This window comes from Bactrocera tryoni, chromosome 4 (genome assembly GCF_016617805.1).
Source record: "Bactrocera tryoni isolate S06 chromosome 4, CSIRO_BtryS06_freeze2, whole genome shotgun sequence".
Classification (NCBI taxonomy): domain Eukaryota; kingdom Metazoa; phylum Arthropoda; class Insecta; order Diptera; family Tephritidae; genus Bactrocera; species Bactrocera tryoni.
Genome location: NC_052502.1, coordinates 72,473,523 through 72,492,076, shown reverse-complemented (window position 1 = coordinate 72,492,076; position 18,554 = coordinate 72,473,523). Strand labels below are relative to the sequence as shown.

The 18,554-nt window shown below is 37.6% G+C and overlaps 1 protein-coding gene across 3 annotated transcripts in view; it reads left to right on the top strand.

Annotated features, from left to right (window-relative positions):
* Positions 1-6,546: 6,546 nt before the first annotated feature.
* Positions 6,547-18,554, top strand: part of LOC120773889 (interferon regulatory factor 2-binding protein-like A) — a 32,058-nt gene continuing 20,050 nt past the window's right edge. The window contains exons 1-2 of one of the 3 annotated variants that reach the window (XM_040103058.1): positions 6,547-6,773; positions 7,936-9,662. In XM_040103058.1, the coding sequence (XP_039958992.1) occupies positions 8,816-9,662 (847 nt within the window). In that variant the 5' untranslated portion in view covers positions 6,547-6,773; positions 7,936-8,815. The remainder of the gene's footprint in view (positions 6,774-7,935; positions 9,663-18,554) is intronic. The other 2 variants (XM_040103059.1, XM_040103061.1) reach the window with 2 other exon arrangements.

Genomic DNA, 18,554 nt, shown 5'->3' with positions numbered 1-18,554 from the left:
CTTGACGTGGGTTTTATGTTAAGTTCCATGGGAAAAAAACGTCAATGGGTCCCGGAACAGGTTTTAATCGGCTAAAATGTTGGATGACCTTGGCTCACTAATTACTATCACAAACAACACCTGCTTTTATTTCTAGAAATTCCCCAAATTGCGCACGATTGACCAAATTAACGCTAATAACACCTCAGAGCCCCACACATATGTATACATAAGTATGTACATATGTTTCTCATCTCATGCGCTGTTCGAAATTACAAATTCGTGCGTCCGCATCATTCACTCATGTATCATGTACATATGTACATACATATGTATATGAGTATTGGACTCTACCCGTTTGCACCTGTGCAAACACACAAAAATAAACACGATTAGGTACATGCATGATTGTAGACCTTGAATACGTAACGGCTTAATACTTAGCGCGCTATATTAAGCTAGCCTAAGAGTCAGTTAGTGAGTAAATGGAGCGATTTTTCATTGACAGCGCTGAATGCATGTACATACAGGCACACGAAAGACGAAAGAGTGACACGATCCGTAAACAGCTTTGTGACGTCAGAGGATGAGAGTCGTGTCAATTGAAATAAATATTTATATAATGATGTGGTGGGTGAGTGTTTGGCCTGGTTTAATAAAATAACAGAGTGTGAAGCTCAGTAATTAATAATAAGTTTTAATTGAGGCCTGGAGTACAAAATATTGCAACTACAGGGTTCCATAATATTTGTATACCCGTAACAGTCAGTCTGTATGGGAACTACATCCTCAGACTTTAAAAAATTGATATGGAATTTCGCAAACATTCTTTTTTCCCGTAGGAACTGCTAATTTTTCGAAAGCAGCGCTATCGGACGGCAAAAGCATAGAGCTGCCATACAAATTGATCTGTGAAAATCAATTGCTCTTATGGAAAACTTCTTTGTATGACAAGACATCTTCGCCAAATTTGACATGGATTATTATCCAAGGCAGCGCTACAATCCTCGAAGAAATTGTTTGTTTCGGACCACTATAGCATATAGCTGCCTTACAAATTAATCTGTCAAAATCAATTCCTCGAAGAAAATTTATTTTTATGTCAAGATATCTTCGCCAAATTTGACATGGATTATTATTCAAGGTAGCGCTACAATCTGTAAAGAAATTGTTCAGATCGGACCACTAGAGCATATGGCTACCATACAAACTAAACGATGAAGATCCAATTCTTGTATGGATAACTTTTTCATTTTATGAAATATCTTCTTGAAATTTGGCATAGATTATTATCCAAAGCAGCACTACAATCCTCGAACAAATTGTTCAGATCGGACCACTATAGCTTACAGCTCCCATACAAACTGACCGATAAAAATAAAGATGAAGATAAAAACGAAGTGTTTTATAAGCTTTTATACTCTAAGAACTGCAACTGTGAAGGATATTATTGTTTTTTTTTTTAACAATTTAGCGTTTATTGCTAAAAAGCACATAAACTTGTTATTTTCTAATTATAGCTTTTTTCATTTGAGCTCATTGGCTTTGCATTTCCGAAATTGCGGTTGTAAATTATCATCAAACCCCATTATTAGCGCTTGGATACAAAAAATTTATGTTTAGACATTATGATATATACATACATATGTATATATATTTATGTACTTAATCTATTATGTGAGTTGATTATATGCATATTTACATAGTCACATTTCAACAAAGGCCAAACGGCACCATCCGGACTCATATTGTATACATATGTATGTAATATGTAAGTGTATATGTACATACATTTGTATGTATCAACATATTTAAGTATTTTTTTAATGCTTATCCGACTTCTATGCCATAACGCTGGCGGTCATTGTAACCTGCGTGTGGCAAATAGTAAAGAAAATCTCGCCAAAGATGCTTCCAATTCCAATCAGAATACATATTTTTACGCTTAGCCACTTGCCGCTAGCATTTCCTTGCCGCAACACGCCTCCTTTTCCGCTTGACATCACGTTTATCGTTGCTTTATTTAACGACTGCTCGTAAGCGCCTCCAACAACGCGCTCTTTGCTCTTTCCATGGCGCACAGTTGCGCTTTCCACTTCCATCTTGTGCTTAGAATTATTTTTTAATGTTTTGTTTATTGTTTTCTTTTCAGTTCCACACACTTTTATCGATTTCTGTACCCATACGCATTCGTGTCCAGTCGAACGTTCATTGCCTTGCTACATATACAGGCGCAAGCGCACATAGATGCAAACATGCATACAAAAATACTACATACATACATACATTCATATACATTAACATACAGATGGAAATAGCTCGAAAAGTGATTGTGAGGCGACGCGCCTATACATATACTATATATATAAATATGTACATATGTATGTATAACTACACGCCAGCTAGCACTGATACATGTACATATGTATGTTCACACATACGTACACATACAATTTACAAACATACAATGCTCCCCAATCGCTAAACTAATCCAAAAGTGCGCGCGCATACGAAAACCAGTTCGCTTCCCAGCATCATTTTGAATCAACTATTTGCCATCGTCATCGCCAAAAACATTTTTACACAGTTTAGTTGTTGTTTTTGTAAATTTTTAGTGTTTTTTTTTTGTGACCAAACACGCATACCTGCGCGCCCACCCAACCATTTTTACAATAGCTGCTTGCGCCCGCCGTCCTCGCCGCCCTGCATCCAGTGACGTCACAAAACTGGCTGCCGAAACTGGTTTTCACACCACAGAAATGCGCATTTGCAATTGCTGTTGTCGTTTGTGCTCGTAAATGCGCTCTCATCAACACTCCCAATCGATAAAACAATAATCAAGCTGAACTTGACTGTTATTCTGCTTGGTGCTGTTGCTGAAGCCGGTTTTGCCTTAACTGGTTTTCCTCAAGTGCCAAATACACATATTTTGTGACGTCACCATGTGGTGACTGCGCATGCCATAATCGTTTGAGCAGCACAATTGAGCGCAGTGCCGGCACAGTGGGGCGAGGCGAGGTATTACTTACGACACAAAACCTTTACGTTATGACTTGATGATGGTTCAGTGGTTTGGGCAGCATGGTGGACCTCAAAAAATTTTAGAAAATATTGTTTTCGAAAGCAAAGATTTCTGGTTTCGTACTTATTTCTGGTATGGAACTAAATTTTATAAAATATCATTTTTAGTTCTAGAGGGCTTGAAACACGCTCAACAGCGCTTGAACTTCGAAACCTTCATTAAATTGAGGTAATATTGCTAAATCACCTACTTTCGAAAGCATTGAGACAAGACTAGTTTTATCGTGTCTATGGTACAATATCCGGCCATATTTATAGAGTTACGACAACGAAACTGCTAAAACTATGGATAAGGGTATTGATGCTGATGCAGGATACCAGGTTGGCGATAAGTGTCTTTCTGAAAAGTTTCTATAAAAGCTCTGGGATCGTCGAAAAACTCATAATTAGAACTAACAATTTGTGTTTCTAAATGCCAATAGACAAGCCGAGGTTCCTCCAAAAACAATCTCCTGGACTTGCGAAACGTTTATAAGGGAAATTCACCTTCATGTATAATTTAAAAGCTCTTGGGTTGACGAAAAAGTCGAAAATGTTATTGTAAGAAACCTGTGACTCTCCCAATTCAAAGGATTTAAATATTGAATCTTTGTAGACGTACTGACTTCATTGTGAGCCACTACTCTGTCTGCAAGTAACTGTCTGCAAGTTGCGCTGCGAAAATCTTAAGACGATTCTAGGACAGTAAAAGTGACCAGTATAACTATTTAAATATTCCTTTATTACGAATTGTGGAAAGACTTAAAGGGATTCTAGGACAAAAATAGTTTTTAAGTATTCCTTTATTGCGAATTTTCAACATGACTGAGGTGACATTAGAGGGAACTATATTTTGCAGATGAGGCCTTCCTGACCTGCAAAGAAGACATTTGAGGTGGAAAAAAGCTCTCTTGCCTAGACGGTGGACCTACATAACTGAAACGGAGTGGAGAACTGTCACCAAAGCAGACTTTCAAAAAGTTTTGAGAAATAAATGCTACAACAGCAGCAAAAATAAATTTCCGGCACTAAGAAATGTCAGGTTATATGGGCGAAGCCATAAGAACCTCAGAAATGACAGAGATCGTCAATAAAGCTAAGACTTCGCCAACTCGAACACTCTAATATTGCGCAAAACTGTCAATTGTTTGTTATAAGGGACCAACGCACTTCTAATATATACAGTTAATCGTATATACCGTAATTGTGCGCAAGAAAACTCCACCACAATACCACAGTGCGGTGAGAACTGTACTTGGAAAAGTATCTGAAGTTGAAACGCGACCATGCGCAAGCTGCCCCACAACAATACAAACAACAAGAGAGCGTTACAGCTGCCGAACAGCTTTTACGATTGGAATTCACAGCGAGCGATATTTAGATACTTGCCACGAAAGTCATGCAGCTACAAGAGGCGCTGTATCAGCATTTTATGAGGTCGTCGAAGAAGAGTGGTGGGCTGGCTGGTTAGGGGCTTGGTGTAAACACGCATAGCCGTACATACGCACATATAGCATGCATACGAGTGATTCACAAAAATGCTCAACGAATCAGTTTATGTATCTCCGCCCTCTCTTAGCTCCGCTACCATGCAGCTTTGGCTCAATCGATTGCTGCTAGAATACAGTGCTAGTGGACTGCTAAGCTGATATACAAAGCAACAAAAAAAATAACAAGAAAAACAAGAGCGCTAAACATAAGTAAACAAAATGTGTACTCTTGAGTTGAACGAGAGAATGCAACGAGATAAGACGAAATGCGATGCGATAAAGCGGCAGCGGAAGAGTGCATGTGTGTGTGGAGCGCTTTGGTGGCGAAAGAGGCCAAGAGTAGGCCGTTGGCAACTTGTGATACACATACATACATATGTACATATTCTATACTATATATGTATGAAATAGTTGCCGAACAACTGTCGGTGTTGTTGTTATCGTTTCGTCTTTACGCTACACATTGAGGCCGCGCTATCTGCTGTGTATATATGTATGTACATATGTACAGACGTGTGTATGTACTGACTGTTCGGTTTCTTTGACTCTGCCGTTTCACATTTTTGTTTTATCACAGCTCCAACGTGAACGTTCTAATTGTTTTTGCTTTCCTTTGGGGCTGTTTGTTGTGTTTTTGCCTTCTTGCTGCTGTTTGCTGTCGTTGCTATTTAGTGTGTATACTTTGAATTTCGTTGAGCAGGCACAAACACACACACACACATACATGAAACGTCTAATATACACATACAATGCACATCTTGAGCACTACGTCGTCGAAACACGTCGTGCAACGTGAACAATGCCGACGAAATCGTTCACATGTAAAATCTAGCGGAGTCAACGATGAACGGGGAGCAGCCAGTAGCTTGATAGCACACCACGTATACGAGTGCGCTGTGAACGAGTAAGGCACAGTGGTGCAGGATCATGTAACGGTTGAGGCAAGAACTTTTAAAAATTTTATCCATAACGCCAAGCTAATGCTAAGTATTTGATGGGATCAGAAAGGCGTGCCATATTATGAACTTGTAAACTCGGGTGAAGTCATTAATGAGAAATACTACCGACATCAACTAATCGAATGAAAGTGAACGATTACCGAAAACGAGCGGAAATTGCGACTAGGCACGAGGCAATAAATTGCAAGACCGGCTAAAAAAGTATTTGAAAAACAGCGGCTGGGAATTCGTGCCTCAGCCGCCTGATAGTCTAAGCCTTGCTTCTGCTGACTACCATTTGTACCTGTCGATGCAGAACGTCTTCAATGGAATACGGTTCACATCAGAATATACTTAATATCAGTACTGGTTTGATTCCTTCGTGGCTGACAAGCCGGTGCTGTTCTTTTAGGCTGGAATACATAAATTCGCAGATGGGCGGTTCTTTGAACAATACGACTGTAGTTTTTTTTAATAAATGTTAAAATTTTGAAACTTAAAACCGTATGTAACCACCGTACCAACCGTACGTAACCTCAAACAGAAATTTATACCTTGGAAGAGAGGAATAAAAAAGAACTGCTTGGATAAGAGAGCAATTAGAAAATATGGTATTAAAGTATATAGAGCGCCAAAAGGGAGCAGAAAATCGATCAAAATAATTCCATCAGAAGTCTTGCAGTATATAGAGCGCCAAAAGGAAACGGAAAATCGATCAAAGATCTTTTTACACTAAAAAGTTTTTGAAGGAACTATTGATAGAGAGATCTGTATTCGAATGCCGTGCCAGTAAACTTATAGAAATTGATTTTTTCGAGACATAAATAGCTGAAATCCTCAAATATACATACAAACAACCAGATACTATAGTCACGAGGTCGTTATAGCCGGCTCGCATGCTTGACTACCACTAGGTACTACGTGGACTCAAATACCTAGCAAAATCTAGCACTGAGTTCAACCACACGCGCCCACTGTACCGCATACCTACTGACTCAAAGTTCGTGAGTATACAAATCAGTCAGCCAGAGCGAGTCAGCCATGCACATTACCGAATACATACACGGCCAGCTCAGTAGCTAACCAGCCAACGGATACATTTTTCCGACATTCAATAGGAATAATTTGTTATTTCGCAGACGGCATTCGAGGAAGACACATGCAAGCGAGCATATAAACCGGACGAACGCAGACGAGCAGAACCGTTTTAGTGAGCGCGTGTGAATACCAGAGTTAAATTGTGTACATATACACCAAATATAAAGTGAAGTGTACATACATACATATGTACAACTATATAAAAAAGGTGTGCAATTTACAGATAATTTATTAGCGCCAAGCAATTGCAACGCGTTTTCATAAATACTAATAAATTAGCAGCGATCGCTTTGGAAATAGTGCAAAAATAGCGAGTGTGAGAACAAATGAATAAAAATTAATTGCGCGTGTAGTTGTGTGAGCGCATGTATATAGTATAAAGTACTGCTAATTTGTTGTATTTGCGTACTTATGTACTAAGAGTGACCTGCAGTTTGCGACGTGCGCGCATTTGAACTATTCGGAACGGTCGCGCGCGTCGCCATATACCGCAGCAGGCGTATATAATTATGTATATGCGCCTACAAATGACATGTACTTGTATATACATATGTAAACGCATATAAACACATGTAAAGTGCGAAAAATTTCGTGTCTATACGCTGCGCCATTTAGGAAATAAATTTTGCTAGCGTTGCTACCGCGCGAACGTGCTGCGCTGAAGCGTTTCTACGCTACTGGACGCGGCGGTCGCTCACTTCTACTCTTATATATACATACATGCATACATTGTACATATTTAACATTTTACATATGTATACTATTATGTATGTATGTATAAGTGTAAATAAATATGTGTGAACGTGCGCGCATGTTTTCTCGACGTGTTTTTGTTGTAGAGTGTTACGTCTAATTGGCGTAAAGTGTGAGTTTGATAAAGCTGGCAAAGTAGTAGTAGCAATGTAAGCGCGCGGTAAGCGGCGGTAGCAACGCGGCGACGGCATTGAATCAATAATTGCAAACGCGCGCGTGCAAATCAATAGATTTTTTCCATTTCACGAGTATACATAAAAATACAATATAGAACAACAGAACAAGTGAAATTAGCGGATTTTTTTTTTGCAAGGGACGTTTTCAAAATTTAAATTGTATACATAAAGCTTAGAACAGAGCGCCAACTAAGCGCGCGTAAGCAAAATACCAATTAAAAACAAAAAAATAAATAAATAAATAAAACGGTAAATGCTTAACGCGCCGTAACTGTTATTGTAGTGTTTGTCGGCTATGAAGTTAAGCGCAAAAAAACAGGTTTTTGCGCGCCGTTAAAACTTAATGTGCACACAATACTCATATTTTTTGCAATTTGCTGTGCGCTCCGCCAATTCTTTACATGCACAGTCATTTATTAATTATTTACTTATTTTTTATAGGAAAAAAACAGAAAAAGTGTTGTGTAAACAAGTATTAAAAACAAGCACCGGCCAAAAATAGCGCAGCGCTATTAAATAATCGGCAAGAAAACGAAAAAAACGCGCCGAAGTCGGCGAAAAATAAACAAAACGACGCGTGAATAGGCATAAACGCAAGTGAAAAATAAAAATGGAAAATCCACAATTGCCGCGTGAGCTGCGGCTAACGAATTCGGCAAACAGCGGTTGTCAACAACAGTTTTAGTGAGTTTGTGTCGCGAGCGCCAAGCGTGCAAAAGCCCACCCGATTTGCGACGACAAGCGTAAAGTGTATTTAACTGTTTCTAAATTTTATTAAAAACTGCTTTCAAAGGCGCTTCGAAAAATAAAAAACAACAAGCAACACGCAGTTCCTCTAACAGTTGTAACGCACAGTATTGCAAGCGCTTAAACGATTTTCATATTTTAATATATATTTTCGCATACATATGTATAAACAACAAAACCAAGTAAAAATAGCAAAAAACTAGTTATAACGCCGAAAAATCGCTAGCTTATACGTCGACTACAGTGTTTTCTCACGTTGCAGCTGCGCGCATACTAACCGGGTGAGCTTATTGTTGCAAACAGGTCGTGCAGCAGGTTTACGCCACCGCTACATACATACATACATACAAAAGCGAAATTTGTGCAAGAAAAACAAAGCAATAAACAAACGTGACATAAAAAACCAGTTGCCATTTCGTACGCCCCAGTTAAAAAGCGTGCTGCAAGTGCGCGCGCAACAACGACAACGCATAGTGCAACAACTCACAATATAACAGGGCCAATCAACCACCAACAACAAGCGCAGCACCAGCAGCATCAGCTTTACACCTACGTTGCGAGCTACCCCAGCAACATGTCGCTACAAACAAAACGCCAGCATTGCTACCTATGCGATCTGCCACGCATGCCCTGGGCCATGATCAATGACTTCTCGGAGGCGGTATGTCGCGGCTGTGTCAACTATGAGGGCGCCGATCGCATCGAACTGGTGCTAGATGCCGCGCGTCAAATGAAGCGTCTGCATCAGGCAGCCAAACGTAGTCATGAGAATGGCGAAGTCGTCGCACAGCAGCAACAGCAAGCACAACAGCAGCAGCAGGCCGCTGTAGCGGCTGCACAAGCGCAGCACCGCAGCGCTGGCGGTGCGCCTATCAATGTGGGCGTCGGCGTTGGCGTTGTGGGGCCACAGCAACAGCAGCAACATCATCACGGCTATGCGACACAGCGCATTGGACCGCCACCACCACAGGCCGCGGGCCTGATGGATTTCCCAGTGAAAATGGAGGCACACGACGCAAGCGTGCGACCAGTGCGCATCTCACATATGGCACCGCATCACATGTCAATGACAAATCGCGCTGTGGCTGCAGCCGCCGCCGCTGCAGTGGCATCAAATGTTGGTGTGGTGGGTCCAGTACCGCCAGCGTTATCGGTGAATTTAAAACGACCACCATCCGAGGATGATGATCATTCACATGTCGGTGATGGCGGTGGTGGCGGCGGCGGTGTCGCCGGCAACGGCCCAAATCCGATGAAGCGTAGCGCTATTGAAGATCCCAATGTACCACGTCCACCGCTGACACGCGGCGATTCATTGCCGGCCGCTGTTTCTTTTGTACCCGATAGACAAGCCGGCTTACGTGACAAACATCAACCAGTGCGCGCGCCATCTTTTGACGCGTCCTCCTTCAAGCCAGGTGGTAAGTTGACAAGAGAACGTACTTATCATGGAATTTAGTATATGTATCTTTAAGCTCATTTGTAATATACTCATCAAAACATACATTGGCGTCTACACTCAGTTGTTGTTGTTGGTGGCTTATTTTTACCGAAAACGCGCATAATGGCAATACATAAGTGTCGTCAGCTATCAAGTCATTCTTCTCAGATGTCAAGTAGTGTTGTACATCCGTCATTGTAACATAAATTCATCAGCTGTTTTTCAATCATGCGTGTCAGTGTGTTTTATTGTTAGTAGGGGCAGGGGTTTTTGTTTTAATTATTTTGTAAAGAAAGCTAAATTTGCTGCGAAAGAACGCGTTAACTCTTAGTGGCCCACATAAATATTAAGGGACTTTTTGAATATACCTTCAATGAACAGAAATTTCGTTAACGGTTCTGTCATTTGTATTACCTTATCAGCTGGTTTTATGATACATATTCTTTCATAATAAAGCAGATAATTCCCACTTTTCTTTAATTATTGACTTTAAGTTCGCTGTAAGAGATTGTCTACTTTTACAACGTCAAACATTTCTCGGTTCTCTGCACTTTTCTCAAATATTTACCCATCACATAAACAAATTTCCGTTTCAACGCATTTAATATTTGAATAATTGATAACAAGCGGATGGTGGGTTAGCTGATAAGATTACTCTGCGCTTGATAAGAGAAAGTGCTGATAAAATAAAGCATTGATAAGACCTTGCGCTGAGATAACGCGCATGACTGATAAAAAGTGAGCACTGGGAAACAACTTAGAGTTTCAATAAAAGTTCTTTGCTGTATTAAAATAATTTTTTTTATAATGTTTACTGAACATTTTTACTATAATTTGCTGGTAAATAAACCTTAATCTACTGGAGTCACACTCAGTAAGTGCCTATGGTATTTAAAATTCTTCATTGAGGTATTTGCCTTACTCAGTCATTTGACAGAACTGCATGGGCTTTGAACTCCATCAACAGATAACTAAAATTTAACTTAAAGTAATTATGATAGAGGCACTACTGATTAGCTTAGGAATATATCTCGTGACATTTGTATACCCTTAATATGTGGTTGAAATCTGAAGAATATTTCTTATTCACATGTTTTCAAGGGTTAAACTAAAAAAGTTTTATTTCACTTCTTCAGTTCATATTTGCGATTAAATATTTTTATTGGTTTAAATATTAATTCATTTGTATTTTTAATGCATAATTATTAATTCTATTGAAATAAAACCAATGCTCTAACTTTCCCTCATTTCAACGTTGCAAATCGCTAAACCTATACCACTGGTTAGCAATTCATCGAAAATCGATATCAGTAAACAAAGAGTTCGATTTTAACTGCAATGTCAGCTGAATTTAATTAAGCATTTCATAAGTTTTGTGAATTCTGTTAAATATTGTATATTTTGCGCATTTTTACAAAATAGAAAATATGCGCTTTCCGAAAATTGTTGCAATTAACAGTTTAAAGCACTTTGTAGTTGCAACAAAAACTAAAATCATTTAATCTATATACACACTAAGAACACTAATAATACAAATACATGTATGCGTGTATGTACGTATATGTAATTATGTATGTATACCTGCCACCCTCGCCCACCACCCACTGCTGGGCTGGGTTCGGTGCCACTACGCAATCGGCCTGTCGCGTCAGTTTCGTGTGTATCTACAATGGAAAATTCTTCTAGTTTGCTGTTTATTTTTGTTTTTGTATGTTTTCATGCCAATTTCGACTTTTTACTTTCTTTCTGTATCTATACTATACATACATAGAAGATATATACGTGCGGCGTGTATGGCTGCCAGGCCGTGCATTTATGTAGTGCCGAGTGGTGGACGGCCTCTGCCTCTAAAGTGCAAGAATTCAGTTGTGTATAACAGTGTTGTGTTTGTTTTAACTTCTTTTTTTGCCTTTTCTTGGACGTGGTGGGTCAGTTGTGATGCGTCTCTTACACACAACAACGCAGTGACTTGTTTTCTATAATATACTTTGGGGTTGCTTGCGCGTGTCGCAAGAGGGTGGTGGTGGTGGTGGTGGTGACCGCAGTACGAGCTTTGCCTTTGTCACTACACAATTATAACGAGGTTACCCCAAACAGCATGTTGTGTATCTACACTCACGAGATATCGACATTGCGTCTGCGTTGTCAGTAGTGCATGCCAGAGAAATGGTTGCCAAGCGAGCGCGAGCAATTGGCAAAACGTGCAATTGGCAAATGGCCCAGGGCAGTTAGGTGTAGAGAAAAAATAATACATACATATACATATGTTTATGCATGTACATATGTATGTACATATGCATATATGTAAAGCTTATATACTTGTGTCGGTATATAGGCGCGCATGCAACCATGCATGCAGGCATGACTTTAAACTTGCAACAATATGTTTGTATGATTTACATGTCCAGCTTGCTTATACATATAAAAATGCTAATGTATTTGTATACATATATGTATAAATGCATGTAGCTATGTGCTGTTACGATGCATTCCCTTTTGCTGACTTTTGCGTCGAAAGTGTCATGCGCAGCAACGTGTTCCAATGCAATTGCCTCCAAACATGCAACAAAGCGCCATAGCTGCAACAACAAACCGCATATAATTCATAAAACGGCAGAGCGCCGCATATACTATACGCGACATGCGCAGCGTTACATACAAAGCATATGCTGTGCACGCCAGCTTCCTCATCGACCTCGTCATTTCCTCATGCTCATCATATGCGCCTCTCAACGTCATCATCATCATTATTAGTGTGCTACGCAACGTCAACATCGCCTGATACTCGGCAACTAGCGACACACATACATACAAATAAATAAATATGTATATATTTTTGTTCTAGCGCCTCACTTTCGTGCTTGATTTTCTTTCACGAAATCGCATGCATTTCGTTTCGTTGGCATATCGCCAACGTATCGTGCAAAATTTCGTCCTCAGCGTCGTTAAAAATATTTGTATATACATACATATGTACATACATATATTTATATCCATTATATATCGTCTACAACTGCATATAGTTAAATTTGTATATCCGCTTGTCGCGCTTGCCGCTCCGCCTGCTAAATGTGCGCCCCTGCTGCGCTCAAACGAATTACACATTCGTTTTTGTTTTCATTCGCTGTTCTTCAACGCGTATTTTTATACTTTTTCTACGCTATTTAGCATACACTTAGCTTCAGCTCAAGTGGTGTCGCTGCTTTTTACACGACTTTACGATATATCTACTATATATGTACATATGTAAGTACGCAAAATGTATACTAAGAACATTTTCGTCGTCTTCGTCGTTGTCGTCGTCATTAAACTTGTTTTCATTCGAGAACGAGAATGGCAACAGCATACGCGACGAACGACTTCGGTGGCAACAACAATGCGACCTGCGACAGCGTTTATAATGACAACAGCAAATGAGTACAAGCGCGCCGCCGTAGCACGCAATGTCGACGACACACATAGACGTAACACGCCTGGTTTGTCCCAATCTCAACTATACTATACGTCTAATCTATACTAGAAGTCATGCTGCGCGTATAACCGTGTATAAATAATGTATTATGTAGAGTGTGTACCTACATTACGTTCTGGTATTTCGTAAGATGTCAGCGCGCTCAAAGCAGCTAGTAGCCGGCCCATACAGCCATAATATGTGCTAATAAATCATTAGTTGCTGCTTAGCGCGCCAGCATACATAGGTCTTCAAATACACCGCAATACTGGCAAGTCTGCTGCTGTGACGTGTTTTGTGTCGGCAGCGGCATGGTGCAGCGCGCAAAACCGGCTAACTAACTGGTTGCTGTTTGCCTTGCTGACTACAACTAAGTGGCACGCTGTCTAACTGGTTATAAAGCTGACTAAGTACCCAGTTAAGTCGCTACACAGCCTTCACATACACTTTGCTTATGCACTTAGTTGACTTTACAAGTACACGCCGTGCTCAACTGACCTGTCTAACCGCTTTGGCTTGACTTGGCTCAGAATCATTGGCAGGGTAGAACATCTGCGCACAAGTTTTGCATGCAAGCACGAAGCTGTGGCTCGGCGTTGCAGTTGTTTAGCAATGAAGTGGTTGCATGGCTTTGCGAGATATTGATTAAATTAATGGCATAAGTTTCATTGATTTGGTTCTAAGTGTCACGTCAAGGAAATTTTCATTCAAACTACTCTGTAATTCTCAAACGTGTTATAGGCATTTACTACGAGAAATAATGGTTCAAAAAGTGGCAGAAAACGTTGTTGTTGTAGCGGCAGAATTATACTGAGTTGGCGGTCATTGGCCGGATAAAAATCTGCGTCCGCTCCGATTACGTAGACCCAACTGTTGTGAGGACGGTAGTAGGAATTTTTCTTGTTTTGACCAAAAATGTAATAATTTGGCTTAAATGTACGTCGAACAATTTTTCAGTCAAATTCCCAACCGGTTTATATGTGTCTTCAGAAAATAAAATAATTTCTGCTTAAAAGTTAATTAAAATAATTGTTTGAGATATGATATGAAATTTTGCACACGCCTTTTTCTCCTCAAGAAACTACATACTCTCTTATCGAAACTGCCAATATCAGGCGACGAAAAAAGTAAATTTTCAAGCTACCATAATCTAACCGATCAAAATCAAGTTTTTGTATGGAGAACTTGTAAACTTTTGTCATTTTCCATGCCTCTCATCTTTTTTCTGAATTTAATGCTTACTTGCTTAAAAATGTTACTAAATTTTTGTGCTAATCAACACAAACAATTGTTCCCCCACTTGTCATTGCAATTTCACAACCGCAATTTATTTAGCATCACAACACAAAACCCCGCTTATTATCACTCGCGCTCTAAAGTCACACACGCACACCGACAAAAATTGATTTACTCATTTCAATGAGCTAATCAATCGTTTTATTGATCATTATTTTGCTAAGTATACAAATAATTTCCTTTGAATTGTTGACTCGTGGCCCGCGATTTCCCTTGAAGTGCATATTTTTAAATATACATTTGTATATGCAGTTAGTGGTATTTGTATAATTTACACAAATAAATCACAGTGCAAATTACTGATAAAGTTTAAACGCTCATAGAAGCATTAATTGTTGTAGCATTTATAAATAATTTGAATGATAGCGTTTATTTGTGAATAAGAGGAGGGCGTACTGTAAATTTATCGATTTCGATAAATGTTTGGTTCATAAGGTTTTAGTTGAGTAGTGTAGGCGTAATATTATAGGTAGTAGTGGGAACACCTTGTAAGGTTAGTGTAAAAATGAATGAACTAGCAGAATGCATTAAGGTGCGTTCACATTGGATACTTTCGCATATAACTCACTATTTTGAAATATTATTTTGAATTCAGTCACCATTTTCTAGGCTTAAAAAAGAAAAAAGTATGGCAATATTCTATAAATATTTAATTTTAGAAATATATTAAATAAGAAAAAAAAATAAATATATCAAATTTGACTTAAAGAAATTATATAATAACTATGAGAATAACTTTTCCTGTCACAATCGCTCAGCAACAGTCATTTCCAGTTTTTTCTAAGTAAATTTTAATTTTTATATAAATTATGTACGTCAAAACGCGCTCTAAGGTTTATGCATAGAACTCTTAGCATTTTGTTGAACTTTTCGCCTTACACTCCAAAAAATATATATTTTTTTATTGAACTATAAACTTTCCTGTTAAACCTCGTACTACAACTAGCTGCAAAATTCAAATATTCGCTGTGTATTGCTAAGCAGCTTCATTTCCAGTTTCTTAGTAAATAAATTTGGCCTTCCAAGCACACAGCTCGTGGACCTTGACACCATAGATTTTAGCTGAACAAAATGCTGTGCGCGTAGACTAAGAACTATGCGGTACATATGCATATGTATATAAACAATACTTTGCACTTAAAATAAACTACATATATTTACACGATAATCAAATAAAAATGAAGTGGAAAAGAAAACAAAACATCGCACACGTTACGATCAAAAGAAATCAACCTGTGTGAACTGTCAAATTAGACAGTAAATAATTATGCAAAACATACTTTCCGCCAACTTATTGGGCGTGTAGACAAACGATAATACAATGTAATGAAAAATTATTCAAAAAAAATAATGAGTGTGTTAACAAATTCTTGAATTCGAAAAAAATGTCTACACCCAAAGACATCCTTCCATAAATTGTGAAATTTCTCAGTTCAATTGTCAACGTCAGCACACAATTGTCAAGCGCGTTGACAGACATGACAGCGCGCTATTTTTAACTCGCATTTAAATGCGCCTATAATGAAGCTACAAAATGCAATGACGAATTGTGGAAAAAAGTGAGCAACAACAGCGCGCTTATCTGCTGCTGATTAGACTATCTGTGACATATGAGCGCAAGTAGGCGAGTATGAAGGCTGCAAACGCGTCAGTTACACATCACACATATAAGCGTGTATGTATGTGTGTGCAATATATGCCTACAAGCGCTATCAATTGTCAACAGCTGTATGTGTTTGTTTTGACATGGCGTAAGCGTTATGGGGCCGCTCGTTATCAGCGCATGAAGGCAAAAGCAGAAAACAAAGTATGTGTGGAAACTGTAGTGCATGCGTGGCCGGCAGCGTTGCTACAGTTAACGCAACTGTGGCGTATAGCATTATTATAGGTTCTGCTATGCAATTGATTCATATATTTTGACGCAGCGCACAGTAGACGCGCTTTGTGTGGCATTAACTGTCATGCTACGAAATGCAACCAAATGCGCCGCGTCAATTGAGTCAGCTGCCTAATCAATGCATTGCTTTTAATTCCACGCCTGCTAATCGCCTCCCGTTACGCCTCATCGCATGCATCAGCGTTTCAAATGCGGCGTACAACGGTCAAATTATAACAACAAAGCAACTGCACTGTGCGCGCGTGCGTGTGCGTAGTGGGCGCATACATACGCGCAACGCTGATAAGCGAGCGCGTTCATTTTAACGTAAACAGCTGCGATAAGCGCGGCATAGTACAGTATTATAATTAAAGAAAGCCTACTTTTCGCTGAAATTTTAAACCAGCAAGGTTGCTATTGCCTGCAGCTGCTGCTTCCGCCTCAATTATATTTATTGCTTGGGTATTTTTGTGCTTTTTTTGAGTTCAAATAAAATACATATGTATGCGTAAACATGCGAAGAAGTTGTTATCTTATCGTTGGCAATGCAGAGACAAAGGCGTCGCTCGCATTTCGCCTGATAAGCCGCCAGCAGCAGCGTGTTATCAGCTAGGCAATTAACCAAGAAATAAGTAAACGGCATATTTCGCGGCGCGTTTGCGGGCGAACATACTCGAAATGTGTAATATTTGTTTATTTTCGGATTTTCTTACGACACGACACGCTGATAAGAGCGAAGTGGGCAAATACACACACACACTAGCTTACTTACATATGTATGTGTATGTTTATCTTATCGCGCGCGTTTTATAGCCGACAGCTAGCTTTTCCCATTATTTTAAACAAATAAATTTTGTATGCAGGAGATAATTAAATGTTTCACAAAGAAAAATTAAAATCCAAAAAAAAAAGACACAGAAATAGAAATAGACTTTTAAAAGAATAAATTGAAAAAATTAAACATTATTTTTAAAAAATAGAAATAGACTTTTTAAAGAATAAATTAACAAAATTAAATATTATAATTAAAAAAAATTAAAATTAATTAAAAAAAATTAAAATTAGTTTAAAAAATTAAAATTAGTTAAAAAAACTAAAATTAAAATAATTAGTAAAAAATTAAATTTTTATTAAAAAAATTGCAATTAAAAATAAAAAAAAGTGTTTTTTAAATAAAAAATTTAGAATCAAAATTTCATCAAAACTTGTCTATAAATAAATTTTAAATATAGTGTAAACAGAAATCAAAAAAATAAATTACTGAAAAAAATTACCAAAAATTGTTTGGTCATTAATGGTTTTTATCGCAAATTAAATTACAAATTTTAAAAAGTGAACAAACAAGATTAAATAAATAAAATTTAATAAAATAAAAAATATTAAATCTGATTAAAATTAAAAAAAAATAAGAAAATGCAAGAAAAATTAAATAAATTTTAATAAAATAAAAAAATGTTAAAATTAAAGTAAAAAAGTTAAAGATAGAAAACTAGATTAAAAAAATTAAAAAATAAAAAAATCTATAATTTAAAAAAATTAAGAAATATATAAATTTATAATAAAAAAATTAAATTAAATTAAAAAAAATTAAATTCATATTTTTGTTTATATTAATCTTATATTTCAATAAAAAATTTAAAAATTGGGAAAATTTAAAAAAAATTAAATAAAAAAAATAAAACAAAAAATTTTAACAATACTTGTCTATAAATAAATTCTATATACAGAAGTTAATTCACTTTCTTAAAAAAAATTAAGACGTCTGCTCTACCGATAAAAAAAAAATTAATAATAAAAATTAAAGAAATTTAAAAAAAAGTTAAAAGAATTAGAAAAGAATTCTTGAAAAAAATTAAATTAAGAGAACTAAAAAAAGTGAAATGTTAAGCTAATTAAAAAATAATGAAAGCAAAAGCAAATAAAATAAAACTTCTTATCAAAAACTAGATGAAATCAAATTTCTATCCACACCCGTACATATTTTTAGCAGCACACTTTTATTCGACACTGTTATTATTACTTTGCCTGTTATCGCCAATTTTAGCAGCAAGTTTTTAGCTCAAGTTGCGATTTTTTGCAATTTTTATCAGTTATTTATTTTACGGAGATGATTAAACATATTTCACATTTTTATCAGCTGCTTATCAGCGTTATTTTTGCTGGAATTTCTTATCATGCAAGCGCTTATCGGAATTTGGCGAAAACCATGCGCAAATATTTACAGAAAAATATGGCAAATAAGAAAAAAA